The sequence below is a fragment of the Lissotriton vulgaris genome, chromosome 5 (assembly GCF_964263255.1).
Source record: "Lissotriton vulgaris chromosome 5, aLisVul1.2, whole genome shotgun sequence".
Classification (NCBI taxonomy): Eukaryota; Metazoa; Chordata; class Amphibia; order Caudata; family Salamandridae; genus Lissotriton; species Lissotriton vulgaris.
The window spans coordinates 248360053-248377138 of record NC_141693.1 but is presented as its reverse complement, the minus strand read 5'-3'; the positions used below and the strand labels follow the sequence as shown (position 1 = coordinate 248377138).

At 46.1% G+C, this 17086-nt stretch overlaps 1 protein-coding gene across 2 annotated transcripts in view; it reads left to right on the top strand.

Moving 5' to 3' along the window:
* The window catches only part of PLOD1 (procollagen-lysine,2-oxoglutarate 5-dioxygenase 1), a 66872-nt gene extending 50311 nt beyond the window's left edge, over window positions 1-16561 (top strand). Inside the window, exons 17-20 of one of the 2 annotated variants that reach the window (XR_015295867.1) lie at window positions 6325-6471; window positions 13717-13842; window positions 15070-15644; window positions 15703-16561. Coding sequence is in view for 1 of the 2 variants with exons in the window: in XM_086921287.1 (XP_086777413.1) it covers window positions 6325-6471; window positions 13717-13842; window positions 15070-15225 (429 nt within the window). In the remaining variant the exon portion in view is untranslated. Of the gene's footprint in view, window positions 1-6324; window positions 6472-13716; window positions 13843-15069 lie in introns of both variants that reach the window. The other variant, XM_086921287.1, reaches the window with a different exon arrangement.
* Window positions 16562-17086: the final 525 nt, after the last annotated feature.

Below are 17086 nucleotides of genomic sequence, written 5' to 3'. Positions count from 1 at the left end.
AGGTGCACCCACTTAGACAGTTTTAAATATTTTTTCTCTCTGCAATCGGGAACCCTCATGAAAAATTATTTTCTATTAAAACTATGTGCTCCACCCTGAGCTTTGGCCTATGCCCAGGTGTGCTAGCAGCCCTATTATGAAGCACATTCCCATGTTCAACCTTCAGCTACAAAACTGATAAGGCAGGTTTCATGGTGGGGTTGCGGAGTACAGGAATATGCATTCTGTAATGTCCACCCAGCACAAAGGACAACTTACTGGGAGACCATAGTCTTATATAACCCCCATGTCACTACAGATGTTTGCGTGCTGGGTTCAGGTTGTGAAGGTAATTTGCCCTGCTGCTGCTGCCATTGATGTGCCTGATCTGTATGTGTTACTCAAGCTTGGTAAACATCTTTACACTGAACAAAAGCCAGAACAACTTGCTGTGTCAATGATGGTTTTCTATATGATCCGTATGGTGTACTATATTAGGTATTGTTTTAGTGATCTTATACAAATTTATGACTGCAGTATTTTCAGTTAGTTTCTCTGTTGGTCTTTCCAATGGCAACTTGATTTGCTGCTGCAGTTAGTTTTTTGTGCACTGTAAATGTAGTATAAAATTAAATAAATACTGAACAAATATTATTCTTTAATCCTTTGCTTACCTACCTGGTTGATCAAATGTTGGGCTTTTATTGAGAGAGGATGTAGTCTTTGGACTACAAATGTGTTTTTTCAATTTCTCACATTTGTTTTGATAGTCAGCAGGAACAATGGAAGTGAAGGGATGTCTCCTTTAAAACTCCCCCTCAGAGAATGGCGTTGAGTACGGATCCTTTGCTGGGGGCCCACCAACACCTCAAATTGGTGTGAGGTGTCTCCTGCTCCCCTGGGCATTAGCTGTGGCCCGAGGACAGCTGATTCAGTAGATGGTTACGGCCCGCGGAGTGTCGACGGAGGTCTCGGTGCCCGGCTGATGCATCTCCCTGCCCTAGAGACACTTGTGATCCAATACCAGCTGACTGTCCCAGGGGATGGCTCAGGCCAATCTTTGCAAACCTGCACAGTGCCGAGCGGCGGCATGAGTTAAGGGCAGCTGCTGTGTTGGAGAAGGGCTCCACACCGTTGATCTTGCCTACGCTGATGGGTTAGCCTGCCTGCAGTGCCGTACCCCCTTCCTTTAGGGGCTTACTTCTCCCTGTTTAACTTCCTTGAGAGGGCTTAGTGGTGGTTTCTGTGCTTGATGCGGGCCCCCACTGCTCCAACACAATGAAAGGTGCCTGGAGGGTGAAGACTGTGCTATTTCCAAACCTTTGCTTTGAAACTTCATCTGTTTGACAAAGACCTGTGATGTGAGGGTGCACACTACTGGGCCGATACACTGCAGCGTAACTGTTCTCTGGAAGAAACGCTGGCCCCCAACTGTGTCCCATGGTTGCAAGGGTGGTACCAGTGAGGAAGCTCAAGGCAAATCGCCAAGAAGGTTACGGGTCTTGGCGGCTGACCCCTGATACTGTTGTATTGGAGGAGTGCGCCTATTAGGTACTGCATTAAAGTATTAGGGATACGCGCCCCATCCAGGGAAATTCCTGGGATACAGGGTCCGCTGCACCTATTGGTGGAAATTCCTGGTCCTTCTTGCCCATTCCTTTATGACTGGTGCACCACGAGACAGTAAGTTGCTCCAGACGGGGCATGGTCCGGCCAAAGACCACCAAACCCCCACCCTCTAAATCTATCATGGAAATACTGGTGCTTTCCCCCACTCCGGCAGACCCGATCCGCCAGCTGAAAACTACTCTGGAGAAACACACAGGGATGTTCAACAAGGTGTCACAAGCTATCTGTGACTCTAAAGTTGTGATAGAGCCTCAGTTGGGAGAAATACAAATAGAAATTGGGCTGTTGCAGGCAGACCATGCTAAACTCAGACATAGTGGATGAGGTGGATTCCTCATTGACCACATGGTGTTCATGCAGGACAAACTGAAAACGCTTCAAGCGGAAGTACGGGAACTGAAGGTTTGAGCGGAGGACACTAAGGGGCACTCCAGACACAACAATGTACGCTTCTTGGGGTTCCCCGAATGAACAGAGAGCCCCAATATTTAACTCTTCTTGGAGGAGGGACTGATGTCCATGGTCTTAGCGGCTCGCATCTGAAAATTTGTATCCACTATATGAGTGCATAGGAATCCGGGGTGGCCCCTGCTGTGCTCAGTAATAGCTCGCCTTTTAAATTACAGACACAGGGACCTCCTGCTGTAGATGTTCCGAGCAAAGGGCCCCTGGACCTAAAATGGAAATCCTGTAACGGCTACATTGTGGAAGTACAAAAGAGGTGCAGTACATTCAGAGCTGTCAAGGCGCAGCTGCACAACGTGGGAATATCCTATGCATTGCTCTTCCCTGCGTGGCTGCGTGTGGTGAAGGGGGGAAAAGACCAAATTCTTTTTTTTTTTTGCCAGAGGAGGCCTGGGTGTGGTTGTGTTCCAAGGGAGCAGATTATCTGCCTGGGGCCGAGAGAGATGATCTGCTGAGCTGGTTCAGGGGAAAGTCTGACATTGCAGGCCCGTCACCCACGATCATGCCCTATGGAAGAACAGGCAGCTAGTGAACATGCTCAGGTGGTGGTGGAGGTCTCCCTGCCTGGTGCAATCAGATACGAGGTCTGAAATCAAGGCTTGGGGCTCCATACTCGGCCATCACGGAAGTCAACATCACTAGCACACTGGACAGTTCACCTCGGAAGGAGAAGCCAGACCAGTGACGATGGTGTGGTAGTGAGTGCTGTGGGTTGATACCATCTGAACTTCTTCTGACCAGACGGGGTTTAGTAGGCCCAGGTAGCTCACCAGGAGCATACCTCACTGAAACTCTGACTCTGACTTTGTGCACTTTGGGGCTCTTATACAAACTTTGGATACATAGGTGCTTTTCTGGGCCCCCTTCCTGTAGTCTTACGTAAGGACACTGTTATCACTGGTTCAAGATTTTGTAGATTGACACTGTGTATGGGGTGTTATGGCATGATGCCTGTTAGCGTTTAAGCCTGTGCTGTGGGAGTTGTGGTTCTGTTACAGTTACAGGTTTCTGTACCACTGGGATGGGGTGCCAATGGGGAAGGGGGAGTGGCCTGGGGGGGACCCAAGGAGACAGATGCGGTGTTTGACTATATTATGGCTACAACCTATAACTCACTAACCTGGAACTTCAGGGGAATGGTGACACCCTTGCGGGAACACCGGGTTCATGCGTACTGAGACATAGGCACATACAAATCGTGTGCATTCAAGAGATGGGTCTCATGCCCGGGGAACTGGAGAAGGTGGCCTGGCCATGGAATGGTCAGGTCTTTGGGACAGGGTACTCGGCTTGTATGAGGGAAGCCCTCATCTGGATAGTTCCAGGGGTACCCTTTGTACACAGTAGTGCTCTCATAGTCCCAAGGGGCCTCTTTGTATTATTAGAGGGGATGCTTGATAGACCTTGTCGGTGGTATCCCTCTATGCTCCCAATACTGTCCAGGGAGATTTTTTCAACTCCCTGTCCCCAGCCATGCTTAGGGCCTCCCAAGCTCCTGGGATCGGTGGGGAGACCTTACCTATGTTCATTATACAGGGGAGAATCTCTCTGTATTCCCCCGCCCTCCTCCCTCCAGGGTACGCAAGGGCTCCTCCCGGCAATACATTTTCGATGCTGGACAGAGACAATACAGTTACATGAATGGAGAACTGGGGGTACTATGATATGGAAGTAATGACTCTATTCTGACCTTTTCTCCACAGTTTACGTACCCCTCTGATTAGAAGAGGGATGTTGAACACCGGGCCACACAGCTCCAGTGGTAGCTTGTATATTTCTCTTTTTCAGCTTTTCACAATTGCAGAGTGACTGAAAAACATAGGTCCTCACGAATACCTGTTGGCAGAAACATGTTGACCTTATGAACTAGGGTATATCTGTTGAATCCCTAATCCTCTTGCTTTTTAACTATGTCACTGTAACCACCAAATAAACTATCAGTGAACTCGGTAGACATTGTTAAACCACACACTATCACTCTATTTGCACTCTGCCCCTCATTCATCTGTACACTAACGCTCATCTTCTGAGAAAACACCTCTGCTCCTCCCCTTGGGAGTCGTAGCCCAAACTACAGTGTGAGGAGGGAACCCATATGATGGAGCATGTCACCTAACAGTGAATGAGGGTTCTTGTCCTGAGGGAACTCTCCCCCCTTCTCCTACATAGTACTCACTCTTCATTCATTCATTCTCTCTTCTCTTCACCCTATACACAGCAATACGTACTTCTATGTGATTAGTATTCTTGCGGGATCAGTACCTTCTGGCTTCCTTAGAGCCCCAAAATAGATCCCAAGTGTGTATATGATCTCTTTATTGAGTTATGTGTGTCATTTATTGATCATTGATCACAGCCCCCCATATGTAACATGCTGGCTCCAGGTGGCACCAATGTAGGTAGTGGTGTAAGCATACGACATTGCTTACGACACTGGACGACGGGAAGGATCTGGAGTTGCAACGCTTTGAGACATATATGTGCTCAAATTGACTGCCGAAATAGATGGCCCCAAGGACCACTGAACGCTACTAGAGACTAAGACGCGCCGCTCCTGAGGGCGTTCATACCCAGCCAAGGGGCGAGTCGGGGCTGCCACTCTGCCCATGTGTGGTCGCCCCCACACTTGTCTATCTGCCTCGGAGTTCTTTCCCTCTTTTCACATCGATACACTGCTCCACCCCCAGTATATAGTAATCCTCAAAGGCATTTTATCCTCACACCCACTTGCCACCCCTACAGCGTAATTAGTTCTTGTTTTTGTTCTTGCTTTATCGTTGCTTTGATGGTGTTATGCCTTTGTCGATACACAAGCGTAACAAGTTGATGACAGAGGACTGTGCTACCCCACCACCGGAAATCCAGCCCGATGTGTTCGTCTGCTCCTCAGACACACCGTCATGTATGTGCACCACGAGATCCATGATTGTTGTAAGAACTACAGCGTTGTTATTTATCTATATGAATGTATGGTTCATTCAATGCAATACTTTAAATGCTAATAAAGACATATTAAACAAAACAAATAAATCCCCCTCAGACAAAGACTGCGGTGTGAGGCCCACCTGTTTCTAAGTACCATTTCATTTTCATGGAATCATTTGCATGAAAGGAACTGGTCCGCTATCTTTTCACCAAAGTGCTGTGCTTTGGTGTACGAAGCACTATCATATTCTACCAGCCCTCACTTCCACAGCTACAATTCGATTCCACTTTAGTGGCACCACACCTCAATTTATGGCAAACAAAAAAAGACATAAACTTCCTCAAGGTTTCGTGAGGAAACGTTCTGCTTGAGTTTGTGTGCCCTAGAGACTGGAAGATTGAGAACTACCAATAATGAATCCTGGCTTTAAGTGGGCTTGGTCCTGCCGGTGCTCTGCAACAAACAGGTGCTGAGACGGATCCCTATCTAGCTCTCCATTTTTTTCTCACACCGAGGATGAAAATAAAATCTTAACTCTGCAGCAGTACCACCCTTTACCCGCATCTGGTATAATTTATCTCCTTATAGTTCTTTCACAGTCTCATCATTTCAGTAGTGAAGCATTTTCTATATTCTATACAACAAAGCCATAGCTGTTGCTTTATTCTCTTATGCAACTAACAACCACTGCAAAAGTCAATAGTCCTGGCTTGTTGTAGGTGTAATATCATTTATGGTGTTATATATCTGGATGCAATGACAGAAGCAGCAAAAAACTCTATGCTCATTACAGATTTTTAGCTTAGGTTTTCTTAAGCCACGTGCTTAATTACGTCGGCCACACCCTCTTGAGAGACCTAACCCAGTCCCCCCACCCACCCCCGGTTTTTTCATCCCTCTTAAAGCCCTAAATAGATCATATATTTTGTCTATTGCGATCTACTGGCTAGATTGGGAGCAGGTCTGGATTTACTAGCATATGTCCCCTGTCACTCATCTAATTTAAAATACAGGAACCTGACAGTAGTGTGTGCCCTCATTCTAAACATTGATTGGCTGAGCCACTCTCTGCATTCCACACAAGATGCTAATCCTGTTATCAGTACATATGCCTGGCCTACTCCTGTCCTGTAGTGGCTGGGGTAGAGCCTAAGTGGATTTGTGGGTTTAGGACTCTGATATTGTACTGCATTCATCATTCATCATTCATCATTGTATAAATGTTTGTGCTTTGCTTAGTCCTGCCATCAGGAGACTGAAGAAGGCAGTCTTATTTTATGAGTTTTTTTTAGCTCTTCTATTCACAGTGTTTGTTTTTATTTCAGGACCAAAGGCTTCAGGGTGGGTATGAGAATGTTCCGACCATCGACATCCACATGAACCAGGTTGGCTTTGAGCGTGAGTGGCAGAAGTTCCTTTTGGATTATATTGGGCCAATGACAGAAGCAAGATACCCGGGATATTACACCAAGGTGAGATTTGTCTTGAGGTAGTGAAGATGGCTTGGACACAAGGCCACCAAAGCATGAAATAATGAGGCGCGTGTACGAGTCTAGTGACAGAACCCTAAAATGTATTAGGGACAAAGTCTTCAGAGCCATCACCTGTGACTTAGAGCTACACAAGGTAATATGTTGTCTTCTTGTTCCCAGCTGGCCATAAAAGGTTTTGCAGCGCCATCTAGTGATTGGGTCCGGAATTGTAGTCTCTTTTCTCTTTTTTTTTTTTGTGGCCCAGGTGGGCGTCGACATACCACCATTTGGTGTCCTTCGTGATGTCAACGTGCTTCCTCTGGAAGCTCCCACCTTCTGTCGCCATCTTCAGATTCTTTTTTCTGCAGTTGGGTCTGGATTGTTGCCTGAGAGTTCCAGAGTTTTGGAAGAGGAATCAACGAAAATCAAGTTTACAACTACATCGGACTACAGGTCAGGTAACCGGGACGACGAGGGAGAAGGTTTTCAACCGAATTCTCGACGTTCTACGGAGAATTCACTCGCAGGGGGCTCCATGAGCGCGGGATGGACAAAACACCGTTCAAGTGTCACCACAAATACGCCCATAAGGACCAGCATCCAGTCTGCAACCTCTGCCTGCTGCTCGGCCACAGCAGGGAAGACAGCAACTCATGCTCGGCCTTCACTCCCAAGACCCTCAGAGTAAGGGAGAGGCAGCGAAAGGCGAACCACAGCATGCAGGGGCAGGGGCCACCTCTATCGCTCCAAGACATGGGCCCGTCCTATGGAGAGGAGGACAATATTGCCGAAGGACCGTAGGAATGCGCGGTCGTCTAGGTCCTAAAGAAGACATCGAAGGAGGAAAGGGAGTCATCGACATCTAGACACTTGAGCGATATCTAAAAGGGTGAAGCTAAAGCCCTGAGCGACACTCGTTGGAGTGAAGCTAAGTCCTCGAAGGGAGCATTGCCGCCGAAATACTCGATGAAGGCAACAGCAACCAAGGATTGTCAGCCGAGCGGATCCTTCGAAAAGGACTCCCAATCGGCAAAAGCCTTCGAAAAACCAAGATCGTTGAAGGTTGCCCTCGAAAAGAACACCTCGGTGCAGAGAAAGGATGGGCCTACATCGCCGTCGATGGCCTTGAAGTGAGGTGCTCCAACCCTCAACTCCGAATATGCTGCCAAGATGGAGAGGAAGAAGAGGAGGCTTGAGGCCAAAATGGCGAGCATCCTGCAGCAGAAAAGGGACTTCGACGAGAAGATGAGCCAGTACACCATCCTGCCAAAACCCGCGCTCAAAGTCGAAAGAGAAGACGAGGACACAGAACCGCCGAAAACGCCTGAACCGGTCGAGGAACAGGAGGATGAAGTCTACTGTTTCGAGGGCGATGGTGAGGAGGATCAGCAATCCTACCAGGACTCGATGTTCTCTGAGGCACAAGACTTAAAATGGCAAGATTGACGCCGAATCTCCAGAAGTAGGGGTAGGCACTTACCCTTCGAGGCCCTCGCTGCCAGACGACATAGGAATCTACAATATGGTCGTCCAAAAGGCTGCACAGATGTATGGAGGGAAAATGGAAGAGGAGAAGCCCAAGCCATGTTTCCTTCTGGAGACTCTACTGCCTCAACAAACCAGGAGCCAATTCCTGCCCATGCTCTCTAGTGTGCTGGATCAGGGAAGAGAGGCCTTAAAGGAACCAGCAGTATGCAAGGCTGTGAGTCAAGAATCGAGAAGTATAAACATTCATCAAAGGACCCAGCATACATCCAAGGGTCTGTACCAGCCGACTCCATAATTGCAGCAACAGCTAGGAAGAGGGCTGATGTACCCACTAATATGCTGGACCACCTTCAGGCAAGTAGAGAAGGAGGATGGATCTCTCAGGGTGAAAGGTGGAGGGAAATACGGCAATCCATTGGCTCATCGCAAACTCCAACGCACTCATCAACAGGCATGCATGCCAACACTGGTAGGAAGTGGGGCAACTCCTAAAGCATCTACCAGACCAGTACCAACAAAGAGCAGCTCACCTGGTAGAAGAGGACAAAAGCATGGCAAACACATGCTTAAAATCAGCATTGGATGCTGCAGAAACATCCAGCAGACTAATGATGATCGGAGTGACCGAGAGAAGACATGCATGGCTCAGAATTTCTGGGTTCAAGCCAGAGGTGCAAAACAACATCCTGAATACACCTTTTAACAGAGAGCAACTGTTTGGCACACCAGTTGACGACATGTTAACGCAGCTCAAGAAGGACAACGAGACAGCAAGGTCCATGGGAGCGGTGCAGCTCAGAGGAATGAGAAGGGGTACACCCACAAGAAGGCCAGGTGGTAGGGGAGGCAACGTGCCTACCACATCGCTCTAGATGTTCCAGCAAGGCTACCTAGGGAACAACCAAGGCCAGCAGCAGCAGAACTGGCAGTACCAGCCCCGGGGACAGTCCTTTCGAGGGCGTGCAAACGGCTGAGCACAAACACGAAGAGGAGGCCAACAGCCTTCATCCAAGTGACTTCACCAGGAAACCAACACCCACCCTAGCAACTCCTCGGGGTGGGCAGAGAGATATAAGGAAGAACTGCAACCGAACGTTCAAAGACAAGCAGTACCTCGAACACACAACACCTGTAGGGGGCAGAATAAGAGACTTCAAAGTCAAAGTCAAATTTATTCAAATGTTCGGTCTTTTAAAACCATTACACTATATAATATCATTACATTACTTAAAGCATCCAATATATATAAAAAAATTGAATCTTCGTTCATTAATCTACACTTAATAAAAACAAAGACCTATCCAAAAAAATGCTGCACCACAACATCATCCTCATCTTAAAAACCATCATCATAAAACTGTATATTAAATTGTTTGGTTTTCTTCCACAATTCTTTCTAATTCCTTTAGACTTAATCCAGGAATGGAGGAAGGTCACATCAGACAAATGGATACTAAACATCATACAATACGGATACTGTGTAGAGCTAGAAAAGCAACCTCCAAACAGAAAACCAAGAAGCAAGACACACTCCACAAAGGGTTTACTCAAGTTACTTCCTGGTGCCAAAGATGGACGAAACACTAAGACCTATCCTAGATCTAAGGTTCCTGAACAAATTCATAAAGACTCAAAGGTTCAAGATGACTTCCCTACAAGAGGTAATACCACAACTTCAACAAGGGGATTTCATGGCAACTATAGATTTAAAGGACGCATACTTACACATCCCCATCAACCACAAACACAAACGCCTACTAAGGTTTGTGATCAACCAAAACCACTACCAGTTCACAGTACTGGCATTCGGGCTGAAATCCGCACCAAGGGTATTTACAAAATGCCTAGCAGCTGTCACAGCACACCTACGAAGACAATGAATACACTTATACCCCTCTCTCGATGACTGGCTCGTAAAGACAAGTTCGTACAGCCAATGTAAGCAGCACATCCAAGATGTCATACTAACACTGACACAACAGGTTTTCTCAATTCATGGGGAATAATCGTCAACAGAACCGGAGCAAATCAAGATATTCTTAGGGGCAGAGATCGACACCATATAGGCCAAAGTGTTCCTAGACAGGAAGAGAACATTGGTAATACCGAAGGAAACACGTCATTACCGCTAGGGGCAAGTTCTGACAGTGAGGACGGCGAGCAAGCTGATGGGAATGATGGCGTCATGTATTCACCTAGTCCAAAATATTTGACTCCGCATGAGACCATTGCAGGAATGGATACAGCAGCAATGGTCACAGGCAACTGGGAGTTGGAAAGATCTAGTGGTTGTCACACACACAGTGCACCAGGAAATAGCGTGGTGGAACAAGGAAAACATATCACTGGGGAAACCATTCACACAACAGTGACCATCACAAAGGACGCCTCCCAGCTGGGGTGGGGCGCACACATGAATAAGCTCAAGGTGAGGGGGCTATGGTCGCAACAAGATGCGGTCAAGCACATCAACTAGCCTGAACTAAAAACTGTGTTCCTAGCCTTAAAGGCCTTTCAGAAGGAGCTGTACGGAAACAGGTGTTGATCCAGACAGACAACACCACAACCATGTTCTACATCAACAAACAAGGAGGAACACAATCAGTAGCACTATCAGGGCTAGCACAGGAAATATGGACATGGGCCATTCCTCTAAAAACAGACCTACTAGCAATACATCTCCCAGGGAAGGACAATGTGGAAGCAGACAGACTCAGCAGGCAGACGTCCGCATCCCACGAATGGGAGATCCACCAACAGGAATTACAGAAAGTATTCCGGAAGTGGGGTACACCGCAAATAGACCTATTTGCAACACACCAAAATGCAAATTAACAACACTTCGCATCCAGACAACCAGACCATCGGTCACAAGGGAATGCGCTATGGATAATTTGGTCAAAGACATTTGCATACGCTTTTCCCCCGATACCACTGATACACAGGTTACTCAACAAATGCAGGATCAGCAACATGTCCCTGATATTAACAGCACCTCAGTAGCCAGACAGTCATGGTTCTCACAAATAGTAGAGATGGTGCAGGCACCAGCACACAGGTTACCCACAAGAAAGGACCTGTTAACAATGCAGAACGTAAGGGTACTACACCCAGAGCCAGAGAGCCTCAGCCTGGTGGCATGGCTCCTGAAGAGCTAGAGTTTGCACACCTCAAACTACCGGAAAGCACAATGGCAGTGCTCAAGGAGGCAAGAAGACCTACAACAAGTAAATGCTATGTAGCAAAGTGGAAACGATTCTCAGAATGGTGCATTAGGGAGAAACTGCAAAGAAAAATCACAAGGGAGTCAACAGTACTAAAATACTTAACACATCCACTGCAACGTAAACTAAGCTACACATCCCTAAGGGTACACTTAGCGGCGATAGTGGCTTACACAAGAGGAGAAACAGGGAAAAGATTCTTCACTTCTCAAGTGGTAAAAATATTTCTAGAAGGAGCGAAGAGAATTGCACCTCCAAACAGAATGCCAGCACCAGCATGGAACCTCAACGTAGTGCTAACTCAATTGATGAAGGCACCATTTCAGCCAAATCACAAGGCTACACTGCACATGCTCACGCTAAAGACGACCTTCTTAGTGGCTATCTCATCACTATGAGGAGTAAGTGAGTTGCAGGCGCTAACGCTTTAAGAGCCCTACCTGCAGATACAAAGTGATAGAATTGTAATGAGAACAGACCCACACTTCATGCCAAAGGTGGTGTCTCAGTTAAACATCACCAAACAATCCAAATACCTATTTTTTTCCAAAAATCAACCACAAGTACAGAAAGAGAGCTGCACACACTGGACTCCAGGAGGACTGTGATGCACTATATAGAAAGGACAAAGGAGTGCAGAAAGACAAAGCAACTCTTTGTTTCCTTCACCAGTAGTTTTTTGGGACAACTAGTTACCAGAAATACCATTGCATGATCGATTGCACAAGCATACAACTATGCCACAAACAAGCAGGGCAGCTGTTACAAGGAGCAGCTCATGCTGACTCAACAAGGAAGAAAGGAGCAACAATTGCGTTTCTAGCCAATACACCAATTCAAGACATTTGCCAAGCTGCAAAATGGTCTTCAGTGCACACATTCACTAAGCACTATTGTGTAGATGTCCAAATGAACAAGGAAGCGCGAGTGGGACAGAAGGTATTACAACACATATTCAGTAACCAGTGCTCATCTTCCATCCAGCCACCACAATAAGGACAAACCGCTACGAATTCTATGCACAGCATAGTGAATCCAGAAAGATTCACGCTGCAAAACATATTTTTTTTTTACTTGTCGGTGTAGTTTTGCAGCTTGAATGCTTTCTGGATTCACTAGCTAACCCACTCTCCTCCGCCAGAAAGATGAGACACAAGGAAAGGGTTTTAAAAATGGAAAAGACTTTAAAAAATAAGAGAAACCAGAATAACACAAAGACAAGAAAAAAAATCAGAAGATGGCGACCAAAGGTGGGAGCTTCCGGAGGAAATCGGCCATTACCGACCGGTAATAGGCTTTCCAGATGTAGGAGGCTAAAAAAGAAGGATTCGGTAATTTACCGAATCGGTAATTTAAGGAATTGGTAAATTACCGAATTCTTAAATACCGATTTAGTAAATTACCGAATCCTGATATGTAGGGAGCACTCAAATGAGTGATTTTCCCATTTTAGGATTCATTATTTACCACCAAGTTGGTGGTAAATAATGAAAACCTTTGAAAAAGCATTATTTTTTTTGCTTTTCCAACAGTGCCATGTGGCAGACATACATGCCCTTAGGGCATGTATGTCTGCAACATGTGCACCCATACACAATTGAGGGGTGCAACAGGGTGTCAAAGTGACACCCTGCCACCCTTCAATGTTTCCCCCAATTACCGAATCGGTATTTACCGATTCGGTAATTGACATTCATTCCTATGGGCCTCCAGGGCCATAGGAATAAATGGCAATTACCGAATCGGTAAATACTGATTCGGTAATTACCGAAACTTACCGATTCGGTAATTTTCTAAGAAAAATGACCTACATCCCATTTGCCTGTTCTTAAATACCGAATCGGTATGATTCGCTATTTAAGAATCGGTAATCTGGGATTACCTACATCTGGCCCTTAGCGTTTAAAACAGCACCATCCTGTATGTAAGTAAGTAGAGGGAAGCAAGATTGCAAATTCAATGACAGCATGACTGATAAGAGAGGCTCAGAACTGGAAAATTGGCATTGTTGGGTTAAATATATGAAAGTGGCAGACAGGATATAAACCTTCCCTATTCCTCCCACGTGCTTACCTTGGAACACCTAGCAGACTCCATAAGTTCATGCTTAAGACCAGGAATAATAGAAGGAAGAGATCCGCGTTCACACCCACTTGGGCAGTCCTGTCCTCCTTAAGTATGTACACATGACATTGAAAACCACATCTCAGAGTATGTCAGGCCAGGGTACCTTTACACTTGGGACCATGACAGACCACCACCGCTTAGCGGTACTAAATTAGCAGAGAGGCGTAGCATATCTCATACTAGCATGTATGGTATTTGCATACCTTAAACCTAGCTGGGAAGCAAGGGAGCACTAGGGACTATAGACGTATAGTGTAAGGTAATGCTTCGATTACTCAAGGACACTGTAGCTCATATGTGTACTGTAGTCATCTTGTATAGTTTTGTTTTTATGTAGCATTGCAAGCAGGAGGTTCTTCACCTACTGTGCACACTTTGAGTTCTTATTCTGCTTGATTTTCCACAGTGTATGTTTGATTTGGCCTTTGTTGTCCGGTACAAACCAGATGAGCAGCCATCGCTCATGCCTCATCACGACGCCTCCACCTTTACCATTAATATTGCTCTGAACAGTGTTGGCATTGACTACGAGGTAAGTGTCTGTTCTTGCCCTGCTGTTTCCTGGGGGTCCAGTTTCAGATCTACACTCATTTACTCAATACTTCATGGATCTATTTACACTCATCTTCCAACGCCTAAGCATCAAAAGTTATGGAGGGAGTTGCCCATGTCAGATGTGATGGTGCTTATAAATGATGAGACACACTGGTTCCAGCTTTGCTCTTTCAAGTGGAGACATGAGAAATTGGGCATATTGGTTCTACTGTCTGTTGAGACAGTGCCTGTGACTGATGGAACACATTGGTGGGAGCTCTGTCCCATGGAGGGCGATATGTGAGATCTGGCACACCACTCTCAGCAATAAAGTGGGGTGGGAGGTGGGGGGCGGATTGCAAAATGAATCACATAGCTTTCATCGCTGCCTTTTCATGTAGAAAGGGGGAAATGAGTGCCCGGCCGCACTAGTCACTACTGTGCTTTCTGGTATGGAAGAGCATGACCCATATCTCCCATTTTTTATTCCTAAGGATATTGAGCCATGAAAGTCCCTCCACCACGCTGGTCCTGAGTCTCCACACTAGTGGGGATCTGCACATGAGTGGCAGTACACACATGTCCCAGATCACGGATTGGAAACACTGGTCCTAGCTCTGGTACAAGCTCCGACTAGTACAGTGAAAGGGGAACATGATTTATGGGCTGTGCTCATCTTAAGCCTGCTGCACACTGTGAAAGGGCACATGTGAGACTGGGCCCACCGGTACCTGAGCTTTTCTGTTTTCTGGGAGATGGGCATACTGGTCTCTTGAAGTCTTATCTCCTGGCTGACTGAGCATATGGGACCGCATACACTCATTCCTAGAGTTTCTCTTTCTTGGGTGGAGGACCATAGGCGAGGATGGGCACACTGATGCTGAAATATCTGGCAGTTGGGGTGGAGGGCACCAAAGTCCATATTACTGGAATTCTTCTCTTCCTGGGTGGACTGCCACATGAGAGGATGCACACACTGGTACCATGATGTTTATCCTCTGGGCTGCAGGGACAGAAAACCAAAAGCACTCATTCCCAGAGTTCCTTTGTCATGGGCGGGGTGGCTTATGAATGGCTGGGTACTGTGGCACTTTGATGTCTGCCCTATGGGGTTTGAGGGCACAAGATCAAATGCACTGCTTCCCAGAGCACCTCTGTCCCGAGGATAGGGGCACATGAGATGCTGGGCATATTTGGTTAAGTATTCTCTGTTTTGTTTTTGCAGGGAGGAGGCTGTAGATTCCTGCGATATAACTGTTCCATCAGAGCCCCCCGGAAGGGGTGGGCACTCCTGCATCCAGGACGCCTGACCCACTATCACGAAGGCCTCCCCACCACCAAAGGCACCCGTTACATCCATGTCTCGTTTGTTGACCCATAAAAGGAATTGCAAGGCCACCTCGGTCCCTAAACACTGTTGAACAGAGTCTTGCGTGTTTCATTGGGCTTTCGGTACGACTCCAGTCAATGAACTTATCTTGACTATGCTTCATCATCCAACCACAAGTTTTTAGGTTTAGAATTTTTTGGGGAAATGGTTCTGTTTCCAGAAAGATTTTACCTGCTGTTCCATGGAAGATACTTGCTATGAAATGGGCCTTGGGGGACTGGGCCGGTTGTGTACTTGTACGCAGGAGTCAGACAAGATAAAGAACCAGCTGGAAGAATTCTGCCTACAGACTTCAGAGATCAGTGAGACAGTTACGTCTATGTTTCTAAACATCCTTGTTTACAGTGGACAATATTGTGTGCATCTTTTAAGCATTGTCATGGAAACAAACTCCATAAGAGAAGACAATAGTGTTGGGACTGCGAGGGTGTAGAGAGACCATGCTATGAATATCATGCCAAATTCCAGATCTAATCAAAGCTCACTGTCGTAGTGCCCCTTTTATCCATTGGCAGCATATTACCATTGTGTCTGGACCATGTATTTTGCTCATTTTTTGTAGTAGCATTTTAGCTGATCACAATGCTGATGGAGTGTCAGCTTGCCAGAAGCAGGCATTACCGGCGCATTGGCAGCACAGTAGCCCTCACTGCTTGCTTCCCCACATGAGCAGGAAAATGTTGAGTCAAAGGTCAGGTTCCATCTCTTCTAAACTGAAAGAACTGGCTACTGTACTTGAGCCTAAGGAAAGCCAATGAGATAGAACCAGCATATAACCGTGCAGTGTTATTCCAGTGTGCTGTGCATGCACCCGTGCCTTGGGTATTGCAGTGTATTTGACCTACCGCATCCCATACACATCCATCTAACCGAATGTTGCTCGCATGTCAGGCAATCATCTGAAAGACGAAAAATACCACCCTTGGTAAAAGTCAGAGTTCATAAGTAACTACATTTAGCTTACATTTGCAATGTTTCTAGAACCAAAACCACAAGTGCCTTAAGCATCCCAGGTGTGGCTAGAGTATTTCCTTTTGGCTAGGCTAGGTAGATAGACTGGCTATTATCAGTGCATGAGAAGAGTTGTGTGTTAGTAGGTGAGACTGTTGTGAATTCCGTACATTCAGTGTGAAAGTACTCCCTGACAATTATTGTGAGCCTTCTCCTTCCAGACAGACATTGGAATCACCAATAAGCCTGGATGGTGGAGACCGGTCCTGTGAGCCTTCTATGGCAGATGCAGAATATGTGACTGGACGTTTTACATTAAAAACTTCAGGGAAACCGTGTATTGATAGTGATAAACAATAAAACTTGTTTCAATGTACTCCTGGTCCTTCGTGTTTTCTTTCTGTGAGTGGTGGAGCTAATTTGTGGGAATTATGCCCGAGTTGCACTTAAGGCATTGTGGAGTGTGATTGTCTAGTATCATGTATTCTCTGTAAAATGTATGGGAGTTGGCAGTCTAGCTTTAAGAATGCAGTGCTGTCTAGTTATCTTTTAGTGGGTATGAGCTGTTCAAACATTGCTGACGTTTTAGCTTATACCACTGTGCATTCTGATGCTTGTATCCTGAATTTCTACTTGGAAGCACACAACTAAATGTACCCGAAGACTCAAAAGAACGTCTCAGACTTTGCATTGAACCATTAGAGAGCTCAGAGAAAGTGACCCAGCAGGTGTTCATGCTTGCTACCTGAACAATTGAAATGACCAAATGTGTGTTGTATGTATCTCTCTCTCTCTCTCTCTCTCACTATATATATATATATATATATATATATATATATATATATATAATATATTACCTACTGGCGGTCGCCAGTAGGTATATATAGTTAGGATTTTTTTC